General features: G+C 40.8%; 1 protein-coding gene across 3 annotated transcripts in view; it reads right to left on the reverse strand.

The window, feature by feature from the left end:
• SNX25 (sorting nexin 25) overlaps positions 1-22,868 on the reverse strand; it is a 100,138-nt gene extending 77,270 nt beyond the window's left edge. For 2 of the 3 annotated variants that reach the window (XM_033104606.1, XM_033104605.1), the window contains exon 1: positions 22,218-22,867. In XM_033104606.1, the coding sequence (XP_032960497.1) occupies positions 22,218-22,589 (372 nt within the window). In that variant the 5' untranslated portion in view covers positions 22,590-22,867. Of the gene's footprint in view, positions 1-22,217 lie in introns of all 3 variants that reach the window. The other variant, XM_033104604.1, reaches the window with a different exon arrangement.
• Positions 22,869-23,107: the final 239 nt, after the last annotated feature.

Below are 23,107 nucleotides of genomic sequence, written 5' to 3' on the forward strand. Positions count from 1 at the left end.
CTTATGTGTCTATCTTTACAATTTCTGTCCAAACTTAATTATTTTATTCTTACTTTTTACCATTTTTTTGGTCTCCCTATTCACGACTCTACTACTACTTACCATCCGTCTGCATATTTCTTTTCTCTCTCTGCTTCATATTTAGATGTAGTACATATAAGGCCTTTACTCTCTTTAATTTAAAAGTTGGTGAGAATAACGTTTTCCATTTTGTCTCTTTAAATAAAACTCCTATTATTTTTTCAATCTTATTTTCCAGTCTGGTTTTGGATTTCCTCATCCAACCACCCCAAGGAGTCACTGGCCCTTATTAAAAAGAAAAAGGTTCTTCATCCCTTATCCTGTCCCAAAGCCTAATGGAGTCTGTAAGTAAGGAGAACAGGAAGATAACAGAAAACATCATGGGCCAAAAACAACTGGGTAAATAAGCAAGGAAATTACTTTTTCAATGATTTAATATTTATGGAGCCAGAATCTCATTGTCTAAATTATTCCATGAGTTTAAGTTAGTCACTACATACTTTATTTCTTTCCGATCACAAAGATGTAGTTCACCAATGATTATCCCAAGGTGGGAAAGAAAAAAAAAAAAGGAAGGAAGGAGCGAAAGTAAAGAAAAGAAAGGAAGGAAGAAAAAGTGAGACAGGGAGGAAGGAAAGGGGAAAGAGAGCAACCTAACTAGCTAAAGCAAACGTAAAATGTGAATAAGAGTCTGTGGCACAGAGGACAGTGAGCAAAAATTGTCTTCATTCTCCTTTTATTTGTAGGTTTAAAAAAAGAAACTTCACATGGCAGAGACTTCTCCAGAAGACTTGTTCTTTTTAAGGCAAATGCTAAGTTCCCCTCTCTGCACGAACATAATAACCTTCCTAAAATGCTGGTTTTAGGAAAGATGAAAGAAAAGTGTGTGTGCGTTTCCTACTGTCACAAAGGATAAGTGACAGAAATCTTCAACATCCTAATCCAGAAATTAGGACTTCAAATGGAACCTAACCAGCAAGCTCTTGTTTTAAGTTTATAGTATTCGTATCACACTATTCACTCATGCAAGCTTTTGGTGAACCACTACTCCTTGACATGTAAAAAAATACGCCTTATTTTTTAATTTAATTAAAATAAATGAAACCTGTCTTCATGTTAAGATTTAAACCCAGCTTAAAACCAACTTGTCGAGAACATTTTTAATCATTTAGTGAGTTCTCTGAAGAGAGAAAAATGAGAGGTCTCAACATATAATTGTTCATTTTAAAAATGTTTTCCAAAACCAGGCAAAACCTGCAAGCTTTTCTCTAATCTATATCTGTAACAACTAGATCCTCAGTGTCACAAAATAGACGCCATGTCAATAAACCCTTTCCTGAGTACATCTCAGCTTTCTGTTTATTCCTGAGTATCAGCTTTTAGTCTCTAGCTGTAACACACTCAAACTGTCTGTCAGAGCAAAAGACGCCCTCTCCCGAGGGACACCCTGAGAGAATCCATGCAGAGACCTGGGTACTCTGACACCATTAGCAACTAAACCACCAGGAACTGTCTGGAATCCGGCCAAGACATATACCTCATTGTCCACTGTCTATAAATATGACATTGCTCACCGTGTTGCTTCCTGTGGGAGCACAGATGGGGCTAGGACAGCCAGCCCAGACTTGTCATTCCTTTCATGCCCATTACCTGGGCTACTCAAATAAACAGTGCCTCTCTCCTTCATTATATACTTATACACTTAAAATTTTTTAAAGGTATTTTGGTTCATTTTAAAAAGAAAAACAGTTGTACAGAGCTAAAGGAAGATGGGTATAAAATAATTTCCTGTAAAGCTACTGAAATAGTGATTTATCTTAGGAAAACAAACACTAACACAAACGCCCAATCATCACCCTGAATCACGTGGAGCTGTTATAGGGCCAAGTCCTTCCAAACACTCTCAGTAGCTAACCATCAACCGGGTTCCCATGACTCAGACTCTTGTTCTTAAATATGTTATTCTCAAAATCATGGCTCCTTTCCAACCAATCACGTTCTGTTTCAAGCTCAAAAAATAATTTATTTAAAACCAAAGAACTAGAGGAATCACAAATATTCTTCTTCAGGCATATGAAAAGGGACTAAGAATCATGAAATGCCATCTGATTTGACTAAGATTGTGACATAAGCAGTAAGTCACACCCAACATGAAAGCCAAGTAGCCATGTTACAGAGCTGTAAGGACAGCAAGGCAGAGTGGGAAGAACACCGGCTCCCAAGTCCAATAGGACTTTTTACTAATGGTAGATCCTTGACCCAGCCACTTCCCTCTCTAGCTTCAGTAGGTTTATAACACTTCAGAGGACTAAGTAACTAATACCAGGGGTCCAAAAAAGAAAAAAGACAACAGGAGCCTGGGAAGGGATATAAATGAGTTTAAGGGTGTTGCTACTGCTATACTGCTACGTGTTCCAATTCCTTTCAATAAAAAAAAAGGAAGAATTTTAGATGATATCCACAAATAATTAAATTTTACTCCAAATTGTGGGCTTATACTGTGTGGGCCAAACCATGAGCCACATTCAAACCAGGGGCATCTAGGCCATAATTGCTGGCTCACACAAAGCACTTAGCAGAATGCCCAGCATATAGTAGCCAAGAATAGCTAGTATCACTAATAAAACACAAAATGTTACCAACTTTCAACAAGTTAAAGCTCATGGGTTGGTTGGTTGGTTGGTTGGTTGGCTGGCTGGTTTTCTGAAGGGAAAGGAATGGCGGAAATGAAACTAAGAAGGAAGGGTTGAAAAGTTAAGCAACCGGAGTAATACAAGATAACAGAACATATTGTTCTTGAAATATTTTTGCTTTTGAGGCCCTACTTTACAGAGAGGAAAGTATATATATCCTGGAGATGTCCTACTGTGTATGTGCCTTTATATTTTTTTTAATTAAAATTTAATGGGTGACAATATATACACACTGGAATACTACTCGGCCGTAAGAAAAGATGAAATACTGCCATTTGCGACAACACGGATGGATCCTGAGATGATTATACTAAGTGAAATAAGTCAGACAGAAAAAGTGAAGCACCACTTCACTCATATGTGGGATATAAAACTGAAAGACTTTATACTTTTATTACTTAAGTATTCAAACAAAACCTGATTTAATCAGAAGCCAGAGTCCTAGATCATGCTTTATAATGTTTAATAATGAACTGAAAAAGGCTTCCTTATTGACAAAAGAATATTTTCAAACACATACACTGAGTGGTTATCATTTAGGGAGATTGTACTGATAGAATTGTGGTATTTGTGTCATATTGTTCCCCCACTTGATCAAATATAATTTCTAGTTTAGACATAAGAAAGAGAAGCTACTATTTAAAATTCAGACCTTCTAACAAATGTTCTCATATTGTTTTTTTCTAGATTCCAAACATGCTTTATCTTTAAAATGCTATTTCCAACTACATAAAGAGCAGAGACACATTCTCTATTATAAAGAATTAAATTGAAATCTCCAATGGCCAATGTTTTCATCATGACTTTTAACGAAACCTTCCTTAAAACCCAGAAGGATGGGGTTCAGAACGTTTCCAGGTGGGTGAACACGTGGAGGAGAGTGGCCCGCTCAGAGGGCATGAAACTCGGTGCCCTTTACTGATACCTTGGCCTATACATCTCTTCCATCTGGCTCTTCCTGAGTTACAGCCTTTTATAATAAACTGGTAATCGAGTGAGGAAAAAAAATTAAACCTATGATACCATCATCCAGAGATAATCGTTACTGATATTTTGGTGTATTTCCTCCCACTCAAAGACTCCAACACTTAAACTATGTAACTTTGGACAACTTTTCGGTACCTCAATTTCCTCATCGGTGAAATAAAGGCAACAACAGTACCTCTTAGGATTGATGAGCATTGAGTTAATACACATGAAGCACTTACAACAATGCCTGGCAACACATTAATAATTATAAATTATTATTGGTACTTTTTATAATTTTCATACTTTTTTAAAGAAATTAAAATCATGGTATTCACCCAGTTCTGCATCTGGTTTTTTACACTCAATATTACATCATGAGCATCCTTATGTAATAAAATATTTGGAATATATTGTTTTAAATGACCTATACCATAATTTAACTATTCTCTTATTACTGTACATGTTGTCCCTGACATTTTCCTCTATTTTAAATGAAAAATATTTTCATTTCTATGAAAGAAGTACCACCAAAAATGTTTTTTAAAAATAATGTAAGTATTTATGACATTTATGGTTCGATTGGGACTTTGACTTCACTCAAAGGACTGTATGTCTCAAGAATTTCGTTGTGCTTCAAGGAGTCTTCTATCGGCTTAGAAACGAAAGGAACAACATGGGGGTGGAGGGCATAGAGGAAGCTCTGAAGCACAAACTATGCAAGGTGAACTGGAAAAATCACTTTCCAGCCTCTCCAACCAACCCTACACTATAAACCTTGAGAGCTCAACACTGCTCGGTATTTCCAGATAAGGAAACGAGTAATAAACACAAGAGGCAGGGGCAGGTCAAGGCCTTCTCTACCCCAAGGGATACTTAAGGCAGTAAAGTCAAGCCAAATTGGCCTCCAGAAGTATAAATCCCTATTATGATTTTACTAAAATGACTTGGCACAAGATAGATTGGATTATCAGTAGCTCCTGTAGCTTATTGCACCATTTATCAAAGAATTGTATTCAGGCTACAGGCCAAACCTGCCTACATGCATCAAACGTAGGATTCAAAGGTCTGTTTATATTTCTATTGTTAAATATGATCATCAGTCAGGACGGATCCCGAGACGAGATCCTATGAAGGGGTATGAGATCATCTTTTCTCTGAACAAATATGATATTTAAATGTGCTTTCTGTTGGGGCACAATCCCCCTATTATTACTATGGCAAAAGCATATGATACCACATTTTAGTGGCAAGAGCACTCAATTCAGATCCAGGTGAAAATAGGCTCTAAGTTGATTTCTTTGCCATTTTCTTGCTAAGTTACAACGAATACGTTCACCTCTCTGAGATTCAATTCAATTTAAATAATATCTACCCTATTAATATTAAAAAGGTTATGCATTTAAAGAAGGATAATGCATGTCAAAATACTTTAAAAATTATAAAGTAGTTTACAAATATAGGTTTTTATGGTTCCAAAAGTCATAATTTCCTTCCCAAAGAATGATTATAGTTATATTACATGTGATTAGTATTATGACTTTTCATTATGACCTTTCAGATTTTACTGTCACAAGCAGACTCCTTTAGCAATGTTTCTTGGTTACTAATCTGCTTTTCAAGACAAAAATGAATATTAACGCAAAGGCAAAATCTCTATTAACTGATCAACAGAGGTAGGCTTTTGAGGTATACTTAGGATTGTTTTTCCATCCAGTTGGAAGAATTAGACTAATGGGAAGAAAAATGTGTTTTATTTCTAATGCCAAGGACTCAAATCTGAAGAGCCTTAGAAAACACACTCCACTAGTTGACAAGAGAAATTTAAGTACATATAAAACTAGACATACATTTGGAACCTGAAATGATAACATGCGCTTGACAGTACACAGGCAGATAGTAGTTGGCCTAAATTGGCAAGTTTAGAACAGCTACGACGGCTGGAAGAGAAGAATGAAGAAAGCAAATTGGCTGAGGAAGGACAATTGAAACCTGACATTAGCTTTCTGCATTCCTGAAAAGGTTCATGTAATAAAAATTTTGTAACCATTTTATCACTGGCTTCCATTGTAATTTTGAGTTTATAAGGGAAATCCATGAGACGAATCACATTTCCATCAATTCATTCAATCTAACATTGACTGAGAACTCTGTGTGTCTGCCACTTAGTTACTAGAGAGACAAAGTTGAATAAATTACATTCTCTGTGCTCACCAGGCTTAATCTATTCCTGATGGAAGCTCATAAATGAGTAACTAATGAGCCATACCACTGTGGGAGGCCATCTTTAGGAACTGTATTATTCTTCCTATTCTGGTATCTTCTCTACATTTTGCTCTCCAGCCCAGGTCATGGAAGAAAAGTTACTCAAATATATAATCAATTCATGAGATCATTTCATAAGTATTTTGAAGTTCACACACATTGAAGTACACGACAAAAATTATTCTCATTTCAAAAGAGTTCTCACTGAAACCACTGAATATAAATGATGAAGGAGCGAGAGTCATTGCCTCTGCTTCAAAGCTTTCATGTAATTCAACAACTAGGTGAGTCACATAGAATGGCTTTTTTCAGAGATCTTGAGTAGTGAAACCAATCACAGGTTTTGGGGTTTGTTTTGTTTTGTTTTATTTTTTACTCCATTACTCTCCTGGAATACCATAATACCATTCCTAATTAATTTGTTGACTGACTTTTAAATAAAAACTGGTGATAAAATATTTAGTACGTTGTTAGAAAAAATATTACATTGGTAATATGATTAAATGGGATCTCTACTTCCATAGTTCCCTTGAAGCAAAAAGATGAGCTCCAGGCAGAGTGGCCCAAATAATATACATGTACAAAATATTGAGATGTATGAGATGAATTATTGCCATAAAAATACTAGTTGCATAAAATTGAAAGTACAATTCAATTGAATCAACTCAAAGAGGCTGACTTTTACATCCCGTCTAACTGGTGAGTAAAAGTTATCTGCTCCAGACTAGATCTAGATCAGAAAAATTATTTCTTCCATTTCTATCTAAAATAAATGTGTTGAAATTCAAAGAATAAAACCTCCTCTTACAAGAAACATGGTATTATTAAATAAAGATAGGCCACTGTGCAGCAGCCATCTACCTCTGAGCAGAGAGGATGGAGAAATGCATACTTGAGCATGTAGATATATAAACACAGTGAGTACAGAAGTGCTCCTTATTGACAGTAGGAAGCCCCAAACCATTGCTTGAAAACACACCACTCAGTTTCCAAGAATCACTTGGGGTATTTGTTCAAAGGCATGTTTTTAGATCCTATCCCACGAGATTCTTCATTCATTAAGATGTGTCTTTGGGATAAGTATTTTTAACAAAACTCCCTAAAGTATTTATGGACCCTTACATCACACTTTGAGATACACTGTTAAGTGGTTGTTATGACAAAATATGACCGCTGAAAAAAAACTTAGAAGTGTTTTATTATTCAGAAGACATATTTTAATGTAAGAGTATAGCAATCATTTTACATAGATTGGGAGCAGAATCACAAAAGATTCACTCCTAACTTCGACTTTGCTTAGTTAACTGAAATAATTATAATGCTTCATTTGTATTCTCATAAAGAAAGGAGGTAGTATGAACTCTTTCTGTATAGAATTTCTATTCCACAATATTACCAAATCATTCACTCACTTTAAAAGGCAAGGAAAATCAGCCATATTAATGAGAAGTAGTTTTAAATATAGTGCTTGAATCAAAAATTATTTGTATTCCTGGAATGGTCTAACTACACAGTATACAGGCACTGAATAAAACCATTCTTGGAAATTTAACTTGGCTAAAACACTCCTCTAAAGAAGAAAAACATCCATTCTATTTCCTGATACCTGACTTCTATTGCATTTAATTGGTAAAATTGCCCCTGAGTACAGTTACAAGCAAATGCCCTCAATGACCTGGCAAAATAGTCAGTCCAGAGACAGCAACTCTACTCGACCCACCCCCGGCCTCTGATTTCACAATGCTTAATGCAATCTTCCTTCTCTGGCAGCATTTTACTGGAGAACTTCTGGAGGCAATTCCTTCAGTCAAGACAGAAATAGGAAGATGTACAACGTGGAATATCAGGATTACACCCACAAGTGCCCTGACCTCAACTCCAGGGACTATCACCTCCGCTCCACTTCAGTCCCCCATTCTCATGGCCACACCGCAGGCGTTTGCATGGCAGGAGATATCCAATGCCTTTGGTCCTCCCTTTTCTCTAAGCCCTCAGCTCCCTCCTGGCCTCAGTTCCTTCCTGACTTAGTTGACACCTGAGCAACTCTCATCAAGCACTCCTGCACCCTGAGCTTGTCATACCATGCCCACAGCCTGTCTTCTCCAGGGCTGCACCTCAGAAGCTGACTGTTCCTCCTACAAAAATGGCATATCCATGCCAATGGATGTCATCACATTCTCCTGGCCTCCAACCCACATCGTGCCCTTAACTCGAAAACAATCCGCCCACTTACCTTTGCTACACTTCCTCTCCTTTGTGTAGCAGGAGAACACCAGGATTTAAGAGGGTGGCTCCAGCGTCAGAAACAGAAAAGGCCTGGATCTCTCATTCATTACCTCTTTCACCTTTGGCAAGTCACTTCTCTTTAAAACTGTTTCCTGATCCATAAAATGATAATAGTAACTATCTCATGAGGTCACCATGAGGATCAAATGAGAACGTAAAGCACTAGGAACGTAAAGCACTTAGCATAGGAGGCTCAATAAATGTTTTTGCTGCTATTCTTTCCAATAATTTGTTCCAAACCTTTTACCACCTCTCTTAAAATTACTCTCTATGCACATCATTCTCCTCACCATTAGCAATTAGTTTTGCCTCCTCCTTTCAAAGAAAGTTGAGGCTATCCAGCTTGAAATATCTTAATTCCCTGGCAACCTCCTGCCCAGTTCTCTCTATATGCTCCCCTTTTCTTACCTTTTCCACTAATCTCTAGCCAACAATCCTTCCTCCTGTGCTCGGATCCTGTCTGCCTGGACTCTGCACTATCACTCATTCTCTGTCTCTGGAATTTTCAGGCCCTTCCTCTCTGCTTTTCAATGTTTCCCTTTAACCTAGAAATGTGCTTAAATCTCTCTCAACACCAACAAAAGATGCCCAGAACACACACGCCACACTATCCTGTAAATGCTGCCTTCGCTCCTTTCCGTCCCAGCCAATCTTCTGGAGCACAGCCCACACCCTGCCTCTGCTTCCTCACCTCTCACTCACGCATCACCAAAGACAGCATCATTTCTGGCCCCAGGTCCACCCTCACTTCTCCAAACAGTACTGGCACCGGTCTCCAAAGACCTCCAACTTGTCAGAGCCAGTGGACATGACACTGCATCGATTCCCTGCTTCCCTGGGCTTTTCCCTCCTGTTCACGGTCCCGAACTGTTTTCTCTCACACCTCGGTGGGCTCCTCTCTGCCTGCCCCTCGGCTCACAGCTTTTCACCATTCCAGGCTATCCTCAGCAGTCTCACCAACCCTATAGTTTTCATACCGCGTGTACAGACAGGGACCACCAACGAATCTACTAGTTTCACCCTGATCTCTCCCTCAATTTGCAGACCTGAGTATCTAACTGCAAGGTGAACATATCCACAGCAAGGTGAACATATCCACAGGTATCTCAAAATCTACATGCCCAGAACTTACCTCATTATCTTCCACCATCCCAAACCTGCACAAATGGGACCTGTGTCTGTTCAACTACTCAAGCCAGAAACATGAAATTAACCTAGACTCAAAAAAATGTTTACTGATCAGAAATGAAGAACATGGTAAAACTGACTGGATGGAAGGGCAATTGAATTGGACCTTTTACAGTGAGAACTGAATGTGTAGAAATGAGTCAAAGGTCTTTCCAGGGGCACATGGGTGCATGCATACACCACACAGAGGTAAATGAAAGTGTGAAAGACAAGCTAAAAAGAGAGGTTAACCCTAGGCATGAAGACCTGTGAAGTGAAGTGAAATGTTCATTGTTTTGACTCCACTGCTTCCTTCCTCTCTAAATAGCCAGCTCCTAGGCCCATCACAGAAATCCTGCCCCTGCCAACAAGTGGTTAGGAATGGGTACTTGTGCAAGCCTGGCCAATAAGATCAAGGCCTTCATTCCAAACCTCTGGAACATTGCCAGAGCGATTTCCTTGTTTCAAAAGGGGACTTACCTCCTCTGGATATCATCCTGTGTAGCCGTGGTGCCTGAGATTGCTGCAGGTTAGGCCGATAGCCTGGGAGTTAATACCACTCACAGCGGGGTGGGGGGCTAAGAAAGTACAGAGAACTGGGGCTGAAGGCTTGATGCTCCCCTCATGGAACCTACCCCAACCCTGGGCTTGTCCTACCTCTTAGTTATGTATTATTTAATGTAATAAATCTCCTAATTCTTTTAAAAAAAGGATGGGGAGGGCCGGCCCAGTGGCTCAGACGGTTAGAGCTCCATTCTCCTAACTCCTAAGGCTGCCGGTTCAATTCCCACATGGGCCAGTGGGCTCCCAACCACAAGGTTGTCAGTTCAATTCCTTGAGTCCTGCAAGGGATGGTGGGCTGCGCCCCCTGCAACTAGTAACGGCAACTGGATCTGGAGCTGAGCTGCGCCCTCCACAACTAAGACTGAAAGGACAACAACTTGAAGCTGAATGGCACCCTCCACAACTAAGATTGAAAGGACAACAACTTGACTTGGAAAAAAGCCCTGGAAGTACACACTGTTCCCCAATAAAGTCCTGTTCCCCTTCCCCCCAAAAAAAAGAAAAAAAGAAAAAAGAAAAAAAAAAAGGATGGGGATACAGGGATCAGTCATGTTTAGAAAACAAGGGATTAAAAAACAGTTAAACAGGTTCCTTTACTATAGCATTTCTCAGAATGTTAATATAGTAATGCACATTGTAAAGCTTCAAGAACTTAGTTTTTCAAATTTACGTGACCACCAAACCAGTCTCTCATCCTTCCTGTGCTGTTTTTGCAATGTACCTAAAAACATCTCCCAGAACTAAGACTTTGTAGATGATAGTTTAGAAAACTTGATTTTCACCAGAGCAGCTGAAAAGAGTACATGACTGACTACTGTGACACAGTAAAGCGATGACAGGGTAACACAGGCACAGAAAAAGTGCTACGGGAGTCCAAAGGGATCCCTGCCAGTCACTCAGAATGGCAGATGGCACTCACGTTATGTGCCAACTCTAGTAAATTTTTAGTGGCTGCCTGGAATGTTATACTAAAAGGCATTCTGAGTGCCTCATCCACATTCAGCAGGAAAATAAATCACTTGATTAGTAATGACTGTCATGTGTATAGAAGGGGCAGTTGTGACAAAATCCTAATTTATTCTGAGACGTCTAAAGTGACAAATTCCTAAACAGCTCCTAGAACTATCCCAAAGAGTCTCGAGTTTTTTTTTTAAAACCTGTATCAGGCCAGACTAATCTTTAGTAATTAAAGGGGTAATAAAGTGACTAAGTGTAAAGGCTCCAGAGGAAGAGAGACCTAAATGATGTGTCCAAGCTACATAGCAAGTTCTTGCCCTGGACCGCAGTTTTCCCATCTATAAAATGAGATTAACAGTCCCTATCTCACATGATAGATATAAAAATTAAATTAGGTAATACATACATGCACCTGCATACAGTAAATGTAATGAATACTAAGTTTAGCTATAACATTTACCAAGGCATTCACTTTGTGACATTCATAGTATGACTCCTGTAGTACACGGATTTATCCACTGTATTAACAACCATGGATTAGAGTAAAATGAGTCAAACTGAGGCCATAGAGCCATGACCCTGAACCCATTAACAACACCTAGAGAGGCTGCGATAAGCAAATGGCAAAGCACTGTTTAAAATAAGTGTTACTTGCCTTTAAGAAGACATAGAAAGTATATAAATCTAACAACTGGGAGATTATTATCTGCAAAAGGGAGATATCATATACATTTTTTCCAGAACACTCTATAGGGAAGGCCTAGAAACAATGACCAAACAGCAGTGAGCCTCGATGATACCTAGAATGAGTCCCCCTCGAACTCCCTCACCCCTACCCCAGAGCATGGGACTTTCAGTGCTAAACCAAGCCATTTCTGAGCAAAGCAGGACGGCCGCTCACCTTACAAACAAATGGCACAGGTACAATCTCAACATCTGGGTCTGGGTGTGGCTGTGCAGCTCAGCACTGAGGCAGAGTAAGGTCTTGAAACACCATTTTCCGTGAAAAGAAGTCAAGGATCTTTTTCGAGAAATGGTTAATTCCAGGTATAAGCAGAAAAGGCTCAAAATGAACCTGAAATATCTTGCCACAGGAAAACTCTCAAAGACTAGTAGGGTCACATCAAAAGGACTCAGGAGCCAACTTGCAAAATACTCCCACTGGCCAAAGATGGAATTCCATAAGTTTCAAAAGGTAATAATTACAACTAATTGAAACTCATAAAATCTCACAACGCATTTTTTAAACACACAACTAATTGATCACTTTCACAGGATGACGGGAAACCAACTCATTATCATGGAAACTGATAATGGAAAAGAATCTAACATTTATTCTGCTTTTCTGTATGAACTGTACCACCGTGTAACCACATAGTAGATGAGGAAAGGGTCTCTTTTTAAAAAGTATTCAAACCAATAAATGAAAAATAAATGACACTTAAAACATCACCATTTTGCCACTCCCAATAAATAATGGATCTAGGTATTGAGCATAAACAGCTCCTGATGTAGCAAAAAGAAAGACAATCAGATAGTATGTGCCTCTCAATGAAAGGTTACGGACCACCCCGATAGTCCTGACAAAAGGATCAAACACAATTTTGATCAAGGCTCTGGATGCAGCTGCCCATTTGCAGGAAGGGTAAAAGGAAAGAGGAACATGCTGAACGGAGTCATTGACATGCAATCAGCAAAACCCAGACTTACAGGACAAATGCTCCAGCTTCTTCAACAGGTAAATTGCAAGGAAAAGAAAAGGACAGAAGGGACACATGTTTTTTAATGGGCAAGAATAAACTATTATGTCCACGGATGCACATTTGAGTGGTAAAACTACAATGACAAGCAAGGAAGTGATGACTATAAAAGTCAAGATGGGGTTCCTTAGAACGGGAGGAGCCAACATTGGGGTGGAGACAGAGTGGGGCTCCTGGGGTTTTGAGAAATAACAACGGTATTTTCTTTATAATCATTCACCCAACTATACATTTATTTTTTGTTATTTTCTGAATCTGCGTTTTTAAATTTTATAATAAAACGTTGTTTTAAAAAGTAAAAATGTAAAGTCTATCATTTAACAGTTTCTATTTCCAAAGCACTTTATAAATACTAAGTATTTGTAGTTTCAAATACTATGAACAACCCCTGAAAAAATTTACTATCTCCATTTTTCAGATAAGAAAACTGAGGCTTAGAAATCTTAAGCAAGATGCCCACAGTTACAGAGCTATTAGGGCAGAGTCAAGATTCGAATTCCGAAGGCCAGCTGGCTGACTCCAAACCCATTCTCTTACTATCTATGCTCTATTGATTCCCAGTTACTCACTCAAGATTTATTACTTACCTACTAAATCATGCTAAGTGGTAAAGATACAGAGGGGAGTTTCTACCTTCAGAGTTCAAGGGTTAAAGAAAAAGAAAGACAAGGAATCAGCCAAGTGAGTATAAAATTACAGTTGTGTTCAGTACAGTGAAGGAAAGGTATATGGTGCTGTGAGAATATACACAGCTGACAGACAGGGAAAGCTTCTCTGCAAAAGTGATGACTGAAGTCTGAGGAAGAGAAATTAACCAGGAAAGGGGGCAGCGGGCTGCTCCAGGCAGAGAAGCCATTTGAAAGCAGCACCGACTGGGAGCTTGGCACTTTGAGAACTGAGGACAGAAAGCGAGCAGTGAAGGGAGTTATGGCGGGAGATGAGGCTAAAGAACTAGGAAGAACAAGAACCTACCGATGGGTTTTAATTAAACATGCTGCTGAAGAGGGATCTGATTGGGTTTGCATTTTTAAATGAATGAATTGAAGGAGGAGCCACTAAGGAGGCAGAGAGACCAGCTGAGAGGCTACTGCAGTCATCTGGGTGGGAAAGAGGTAGGTGGATGCAGGACACTCACAGGTAAGAAGACAGGACTTGATGGCCTGCATACGGGGAGTGAGGAGAAGGAGATGTCAAGGGCTCGCAAGCTTCTGGCTATAGGATTTATCTTCGGAAGTGCCAGTCACTGACGTAAGGACAATGGAAGATGGATGGGGACGCTGGTCATGAGGAATGGGGACAGTTGGACTTGTTGAGTTTCAGGCACCACTGTGAGTGCCAAGTGGAGATGTCAAGTTAAGCAGTTGAATAAATGAGTCTGAGGGCCAAAAAGAAGAGATCTGAGCCTGAGGAATAAATCTCTAATCCTCAGTGAGAAGATGGCTAAACTGTAGGGGGCTCAAGCGTGAGACTGCCGAAGAATGACATAAAAAAAATATATATATATACATATATATATACGTATACATATATATATACATATATATATATATGTATATACATATATATACGTATATATATATGTATATATATATGTATATACATATATATATGTGTATATATATGTATATATATATATATATATTTCACCCCAAGAATGACCTAAATTCAAATCTGGAAAACAGAGCAATTTCCTGAGCTTATCTAAAGTTCAAAACCTCTGAAAGGTTTAGTGAAACAGGAAAAAATTGTGAAAAAAGGAAAAAGAAATTAGCTGTATCAGGAAAAAAACAGTGAAATTTCTGGAACATTTAAGATGTTAATTTCACGTCTAACATGTGGGCAGAGCCTGCATACAGCCCTCAGGTGTTACCTGTAGGAGCAGACTAACATAGGTGGAAGACACCTTTTGGGAGGTGGCTTGTATGTAAGAGCTCAAGGTTAGAGACTAGAGAAAGCTTTAAAGCTAGGAGAGAAAGCTCTAGCTTGACCCCAGGTGCGCTCCAAGGCAGGTAGACAGAGGAACCACAAACAAAAGGGAAGGAGCTATCTTCCCAGGAGAGGTAAACAGAGCATAAGCTCCTCAACTTCTACAACAAGGTTAAAAAAAAAAATTTAAACCATGCCTAAATAAGAGAAACAAGGCTACACTCTCAGTTTCTATAAAGCACATACTATGGCTTTGGCTCAGAAAAAAAAAAAACCCAAAAGGACTAAGCATTCCTAGATATCCAGCTTCAGGGGATTGAAACAATAGTAGCCCAACAAAAAATGAGCTTTTTCACAGACTGGCAGTGGTTACATCTGAGAAGCGTCTCTCAAGTGCTTTGCAGGCACCAGGAATGGAAGAATATAACTGAGCTTATTCACAAATACTTGTACATGAGACACTGCTCGTGGACTCGTAGAAATGGGGGTGGGGTGTGGGGTTACGGTCACTGCCAGGTGAGGTCTTGCATGAGCAGACAAGAGCAAACACCTATAAAATTTTAGTCACTAATATCAACGTAAATTCACCCCTATATACGAGTATAGGTAGGAGAGAACTACAGAAAGTCAGGTTTGAACTTACAAATGAGTATTTGTAAAAATTTATCTAATTTTCCAAGAGGTGTATTTTACACTAAAACTGAAAACTTAATTGAATAGATCCTAGTGACTTAAACAAGTTCATGTGTCGTATCCTAGAATGCACAATTAATTCCTTTTTCCCTTGGCCTCAGAGGCATTTTATTTGGAGTTGCCATGTTCACTGTTCTTTACATCCAGCTCGTGGCTATTCACACATGGAAACCCCAGGCTAGCTGAAAAATACGAGTATACCAGGACTGGCCCGTACCTGGAGTAATTGCTAAGCGCGAGCCAGCCCCAGGACAGAGCAGGCACACCTCACACTCCTAACTACATTCTCCCAAAGCAGCATCTGAGGTGAGAAACCTACCAAAATACAACCAAACCCACTGGGCATTCTGGAAAGCCCCACTGTGTTTGGAGAAACTATAGAAGCATACACCCCAGGACTAACAGAGGATGTGGAAATGAGTAACTTGGACCCAGGCCCTGGGCCTCAGAGCATCCGGGGAGCCTCTGAGAACAGCTGCCTATCTACCCCAGTCATCGTCACCCTACCCGTCATCATCAACCTACCAACCAACCCTGTAGGTCGGAAGTGACCTAACAGTGAAAGGTAAAAATATAAGTTCCGAGTTCGTAAAATGATTTATTTCAAAAGCAAAGCTGCAATTGTAAAAAAATAAATACACAAAACTGGCAAGTTTGTATGCCATCGTTCTAATTCTGACAACCTCCCAGAGACACTACTCATTTTCTAAAGGCTGCGCCCTCAGCACCAAACTTGCTGACTCACCTTTTTAGCACAATTGTGTGCACCATTCTGCCACAAGGACTCACACACTTTAAAGAATCTAGGGCACTTCCTCCCCCCAAAATAATAAGGTTGAGAGATGAAACCTAAGACATTTTTTAAAAGGCAATATTTAATGCATAGAGGAGCATCATAGTATGCACTCAAAACAAAAGCGGCTTAAGCTTCAAGAGAGTCAGAAATAAACCTCCTGGGAATGACCAGAATTTAGGCTCCAAGTAGAACGTTCAAGTTTGGAGACCTCCATCTTCACATTTGTGAATACACAGTAGGACCCTTTGGTTTGGGGTTGAATTTGTTTAAAGAGAACGTTAGGGCACTCTTGACAAGATTCTTGAACCTATCTGGAATGAAAACTAATGATAATGAATATCAAAGAAAAATGTTATGCACTCTTTTTGTTTTTTGTTTTTTAAAGATTTTATTGGAGAAGGGGAACAGGACTTCACTGGGGAACGCACTCTTGAATTTACTCCCTCCTGTGCCATTCACACAGCTTCATTAACTCTCACTTTTTATCACAGCAACGACAGGGTATTTCTCTTCTCAAGTCCATCCCAATCACGTTTCCATTTAACACTTCTAAAGCCCAGCTCTGATGCTATGCTTTGGTGCTCAGAAAATGTCAATAGCTGACATACCTAGACTGAACTCCAATTCCACTCTCTCAAATGAGGACTCCCACAACCTGGCCAAAACTACCTTTCCAATCCCAGCTTCTAGGTTTCATATACGTACTTAATGGGAACGCAAATCCCACATGGTACATGTGCTCCATCTCTAGAACAGTTTGCTTCGTTTACTTTGTTTTATTTTTGTACAAATTATGAAAGTACATAATTGCTACCTTCAGACTGTTTTGCTAAATTCAAACACACACTTTCTGCCTTTCTTAGGATACATTTTCTAGTTTTGATTACCTTTTTTATATTCTAGGTTTAATCATGTATCTTCTTTGAAGTTATCACTATGCATATATAACTTCATCTTATGTTTACTAACTTTAAGAAATAATTTCTTCATAATAACGATACAGAAAATAATTTTCCTTTATGTGTAATCACTGTTTATAACAAGAGATGATAGGTATCAAAAACCTTTTGAGTACATATTTGCATTTGTTTGTGAATGAACAATATATACCTGGAAGAATAAACAATTATTAATAGTGGCTGTAAAGAAGAAAGACTTTTTTCACTGTATACCCTTTTATACGCTTTGATTTTTTTTAAACCATGTGATTGTATAACCTATGTAAAAAAATTACATTTAAAAATTATGAATAGTATGAATTTAAAGTAAAACAAACCTTACACCACAGCAAGAGTTAGATAGGATTGTATAATTAAAGGGGGTCTCAAAAAGTCATCTTCCTCAAAAATATTTTTCCCACTAGCCACCATGACTTAAATCCCCTAGTTAAATTGCAAACAATTATTCTGAGGACAGTAAGTATATTATGCCATTATCCATTATCAAATTATTGAGGATTAGTTTATCACATTAGCATAATAAAGGGACGTCACAAAGAGACTGTGTATAGTCTCCCTAATTCCTATTTCTTTTCCTTTTTCCCTCAAGTAACTAAATTCAGTTTGTTTTACTCAAAGAACTTCTGTATTAGTAAAAGAACTCATTTAGGGATTCTAGAAATTCTACACAAGCCAACCGGCGCCATGGATTGCTGTGTGAACGTTTTTACTGTCTCTATAAACATCTGCCCTCCCCGTCTTCTCTATCAGTCAGACCTACTCAGCCTGAGAGGGCTGGCACAGGGCTGGCCTCGTTCATCTTTGAATCCTCTCAACACTAAAAACATTGCCATGCACACTTACAGAAAGCAATTATCCAAGCTCTCAGTGACACCCATTGCAAGGCCCTTCCTCTGACCCTTCTCTAGGAAACTGGTTGAAATTTCAAATCTAAAAATGTCAATGGGATACTTAAATTTGTTCTCAACTCAAACCCTCATTCAGGCAAAATCCATCTACTGAGAGCTTACTATGTGCCTGGCACTGGCACTCAGCAACGATTGTCAAAACCGATCTGACAAGATCAGGATAACAGATATGTAGCAGATATTTAGTAAATGCTTATTAATTAGATTTGACAAACTTCTTGAACTTCTCTGCCTAAACTATGAACAATCTTTCATTACTCTTTTGTCTAGATGGCAGTAGACTTTAGTTTCCCATATGCTACTAGCACCTGACTTTCTTGTATCAGCCCTCCAATCTTCATTCATTAATTGCTTACTTATTTTTGAACTTATGGGACATAAATCAAGAAGTATCTAATAGGGGCCGTCCTGGTGGCTCAGGAGGTTAGAGCTCCATGCTCCTAAAGCCCAAGGCTGCCGGTTCGATTCCCACATGGGTCAGTGGGCTCTCAACCACAAGGTTGCCAGTTCGACTCCTAGACTCCCACAAGGGATGGTGGGCTCTACCCACTGCAACTAAAATCGAACATGGCACCTTGAGCTGAGCTGCCGCTGAGCTCCTGGATGGCTCAGTTGGTTGGAGCACGTCCTCTCAACCACAAGGTTGCCAGGTTCGACTCCCGTTAGGGATGGTGGGCTGCGCACCCTGCAACAAACAATGGTAACTGGACCTGGAGCTGAACTGTGCCCTCCACAACTACGATTTTGAAAGGACAACAACTTGACTTGGAAAAAATCCTGGAAGTACACACTGTTCCCCAATAGAGTCCTGTTCCCCTTCCCCAATAAAATAAAATAATAGAATAGAATAGAATAGAATAGAATAAAATAAAATAAAATAAAATAAAATAAAATAAAATAAAATAAAATAGAATAAAATAAGTAGCTAATACAATGTAAAAGAAAAGAGAAAATCCATAGACTGTGAAAAATTGACAATTAAAAAAGCTATTCCTTCTTACTTTCCTATCATCAAAATGTAAGAAATAAGTTTCCATTTTCTACTATATGAAGATGCACTTTGTAATACTGGTCCAGCAATGAAAATAAGTTTTCTAAGCTATTGATTCACTTTTGCCGTATTTCTCTTGCTGTTGCCTAAAGTCAAGTAACTGTGGCTAGTGAATCTGAGGCTCTTGGCCCAGGTGAGTTAACTGACCTGGCACGAGACTAAGCTACAACCCTGGACTAGGACAGCTTACGCAGCAAAATTGGACTAACGACTATCAAACAAGGAGAAGGCCAGCCCCCAGCATCACAGCTCCCGTCTCCTCCGTGCCTGCAATCAAACCTAAGTTTTCCTAAAGTGAGGCCCAGAGATCAACTGTCTAGACTTTAGCATCAACCTTCCTGACCTTACACACAAGTTTCCTTAGTACCTGAAAATACCATTGGATATTCTTTCTATCTGAGATAAAAGTTATTTTTACTATTTTAATCAATGGTGATTCCCACCCAAGTAAAATCAAAATCTTTGCACATCAGAGATGCCCAATAGATACTACATTAATTGGGGGAAGCACTAAGTTAATGACCAAGAACAAATAATTTTCTTCATTATCATCAGCAAACCCTTCTTGAGCTCCTACTAGGTTCAAGGGACAACATTGAGTTTACAGCCAATAACTACAATGTGAAGCATGCAGAAGCATTTGAACACTCCTAGACATGAAAACACTTTTTCTCTTTCAGTTCAGCTTCTCCAATTGCCTACTTTTAACAATGTATGCATTTTTTCCTCTATAAAAGGAAGCCAGGAAGAAGGAAAAAAAAGAGGAAGGACGGCAGGAAGGAGGGAAGGAAGGAGGGAAACAAGGAGGGGAAAAAGGAGGGAAGGAAGCAAGGAAGGAAGGACAAATTGATCCCAGTGTCTGACATGTCTAGCTGACACTACAATGATCCAAAATGTATAAGAATAAATGAGGATTCTTTTCTGCATGCTGAATAAAAATTTCTTCAGTAATCATTGTATCTTAAGAGGCATCATTTGGTTCACTACTGAACAGCCCTCCAAATGTTAGATAATCTGTGTGGTCCAACTCCTTCCTCCACAGAACTGAGAGACAGTTTATACCACACCACACATTTATGCTTCCATTCATAAAGAGAACATTTGGGGGGAAAAAAACTTAAACACACATTATCGGAAATACAGCACAACTAAAGGCACCATTACTATCAGAAAAAAGAATTTTATGTAAATAATATGCACTTCAACTCTATATAACATATAACGTAGAAAGTAAATTTCCTGATGTATTTGTTTTCCTATTTAAGGCTTTTGTAAGAATCCAAGTTCTAAAAACACTGATCAATAATCTACTTTCCTTAGATTGTACTTCACCTCTTCTATTACCTGAAATCTTGAGGTGGTATCCATGAGAGATTATATACTCGTATACTGTGTCATTTTCTGTCACCTTTAAAGTATTATTTTCTCTAATACCTCTACTAAACCATCTTTATGGATGATAATCCCAAATTTTATCTACCCAGAGGTGCAAGAGAGCTGGCAGATTTGGGAGAATGTATTTTCCATGTAACAGGGTGGTAACCCACAACATGAGGTTTCCGGGCCTTAAGAGGTGGACTACTCGCAATACTATGGCTTTGACCCTGACCTCACCTTCTAAACTTCCTGTCCCCACTTACTAGATACTCTTAACCACATAACCCTTAATCACTTTTTGTTTCATAAGCATTTATCACTATGCAAAAGTATCTCATTTGTTTATTGTTTGATTCCCCATAAGAATATAATCTCCAGAGAGCTGGGTTTTCTTGTGTCTTGTTGATTCAATCACTGCTTCCAGAATAATAGGCTTGTACAAAATACTCGACAAATACATACTGAATTATAACTTGTTACAATACTCTAAAGAATTGCAACGTAATTTATAATGATCAATGATGTCATTTATAATTGATCAATGATCAATAAACTAACTAGTAAAATCTTGGGACCCTTGTTTTCTATCATTGGAGAGAAAAAGGAGGAGGAAAAATACACCTGCTCATCCACTCTTGCTAAATTAGACATGAAAAAAAATGGACAGCTAAGTGAAGGTTTTTAAGAAAAATTAGTATTACACATTTTTGAAACTACTTAGAAAACATTACTTCCTCTTTCTTAATAGTTATACTGAATTGCTGATCAGCTTATTGAGTAAAGATGCCTGACTGCCTTACCTACAACCCTTCAGCCATTATCTCAGCGCTGCAGTCAGACTCAAGAAAGGGTAATTCTGGGGAAGAGTATGATGATTTTTACAAAGGAGTAAGCCAGTCGTATCATAAGCAAATACAAAACCCTGGGGGTAATGGTCCTCTATCAAATGTTCTTACGAAGTTGAGCCACTGCCATTGCCCTTACCCCAAAGTGCTTGGGCAACTTCAGTTTAATGACAGTATCGTTCAGTCACGCAGTGAGTGTCAGGCTGTGACAGAGTCGATTTCATTTAAAGGGGTTATGAGACGGAAGCTAGGAGGTAGCGAAAGTAGTGGTTTGGCACTAAGGAAGAGAAGAGTTCATCTAAAATACTGTTCTTTCCTATATTTCCAAAGTACCGCCCTACTGTCCCGTATCACAGACCAAAGCTTTCTTTTGTTGCACACCATAGTGATTTCTGGCATCCTCTTTCTAAATCACAAAAACTGGCTGCGACTGCGTTACTTCTCAACATGGTGGAGATAGGATGTTGTGGTATAAGGCGCACAACACAGGCTTGGGTGTGAGGGTAGGTGAATGCCCTGGGTCAAGTTAGTTTCTCTGAGCCAAGTTTCCCACAGAGAACGGTTGGAAGAACCAACTACAACAACTAATACAGGGTGCAGCGCCTGCGTACAGGGAATGCCGTGCTCCCCTTTCTTCCACTTACCAACTGCAGAGCAGCATCGAAGAAGGGGGATGCTTATTCAACTAGGAAGGTTGTGGCCGAGGATGGTTGTAGGGCGACTACACCCCCTCATACCGTCCAGCCCCACTGATCCCCGAACCCGCCCCCCGCGGGGGCCGAGGGAGCGCTCACATCCGCCCGCCCGGCGAGCAACCCCAGCCGCGTCTTTCTCGGGTTTTCAGCTTCAAGGCGGCGAGCCCGGCTGGAGAGGAAGCGCCCGGCCGCGACCACTGGGTCTCCGAGATCCGGCAGCTGGCACCGGAAGCGGGGAGGGCCGGGCCGAGGCCCCAGAACACGAGGCGAGAGGAGACCCGTACTTACCCCCGGCGGGCGGCGGGCGGCTGCGGCTAGGCGTCTCCAGGCGGCGGCGAAGTCGGGCGGCGGGGCTCGCGGGCTCCGGTAGACGAGGGAGAACAGGGTCCCCAGCAGGAAGGCGGCCGCGGCGCAGCCCAGGTACAAGCTGAGCCTGAGCAGGACGGTGCACGGCCCCGCGCCTCCTGCCCCCTGCAAGTAGCCGGGACCCAGGTAGGAGAGGGACACAGCGGCGAGTACGGCCACGGCCACGGGCACCCGCCAGCTCCCGCCGCCAGGCGGGCCCCTTGGGGCCGCCGCATCCTCCCTGAGCTCCGGCCGCCGCTCACCAGGGGCTCCCGCGGCCGGCGCGGGGCTGATGTCGGTGGCATCGGGGTGCATGCTGCTTCCTGTGCCGCTAAAGACAGGCACATCTCCTGCCCTGCTGTCCCCCGGCGCTGCCCTGAACGGTGGCCTCTGCGCGGCGCCTCCTCCCCTCGCCTCTCCCGCCACCGCCGCCGCTCGGGAGGCAGAGGAAGTCCGCGCTCATGCCCTCGCCGGTGGCACACCGAGGGCTCCAACAGACGCCACTGAGTTCCCCTGGGCGACCCCTCAGCGCCGCCACCCGGCGCCGGGCCCGCAGCTGCCGGGCCGGGCGCGCCCAGGTAGCCCGGCGGTGTTGTGACTTAAGCGGACGAAGCCGGAGGCGGGGTGGGGGCGGGGGCGGCCCTGAAGTGCGTGTCAGGCTGGGGGTGGAGAGCAACCGCGGCCCTCTGAGTGACAGCTGAGAAGGGCCCGACTCCGCCCGCCTGGGCCGTCCTCCTCCCGGGGAGGGGGAAGGTCCGACCCACCGCTGCCCCACCAGGGAGAGGGCGAAACCAAGGGCTGCGAAAACTGCTCTGTCCAGCGTCTCCGGGTCT

Source organism: Rhinolophus ferrumequinum, chromosome 4 (genome assembly GCF_004115265.2).
Source record: "Rhinolophus ferrumequinum isolate MPI-CBG mRhiFer1 chromosome 4, mRhiFer1_v1.p, whole genome shotgun sequence".
In the NCBI taxonomy this organism is placed as follows: Eukaryota; Metazoa; Chordata; class Mammalia; order Chiroptera; family Rhinolophidae; genus Rhinolophus; species Rhinolophus ferrumequinum.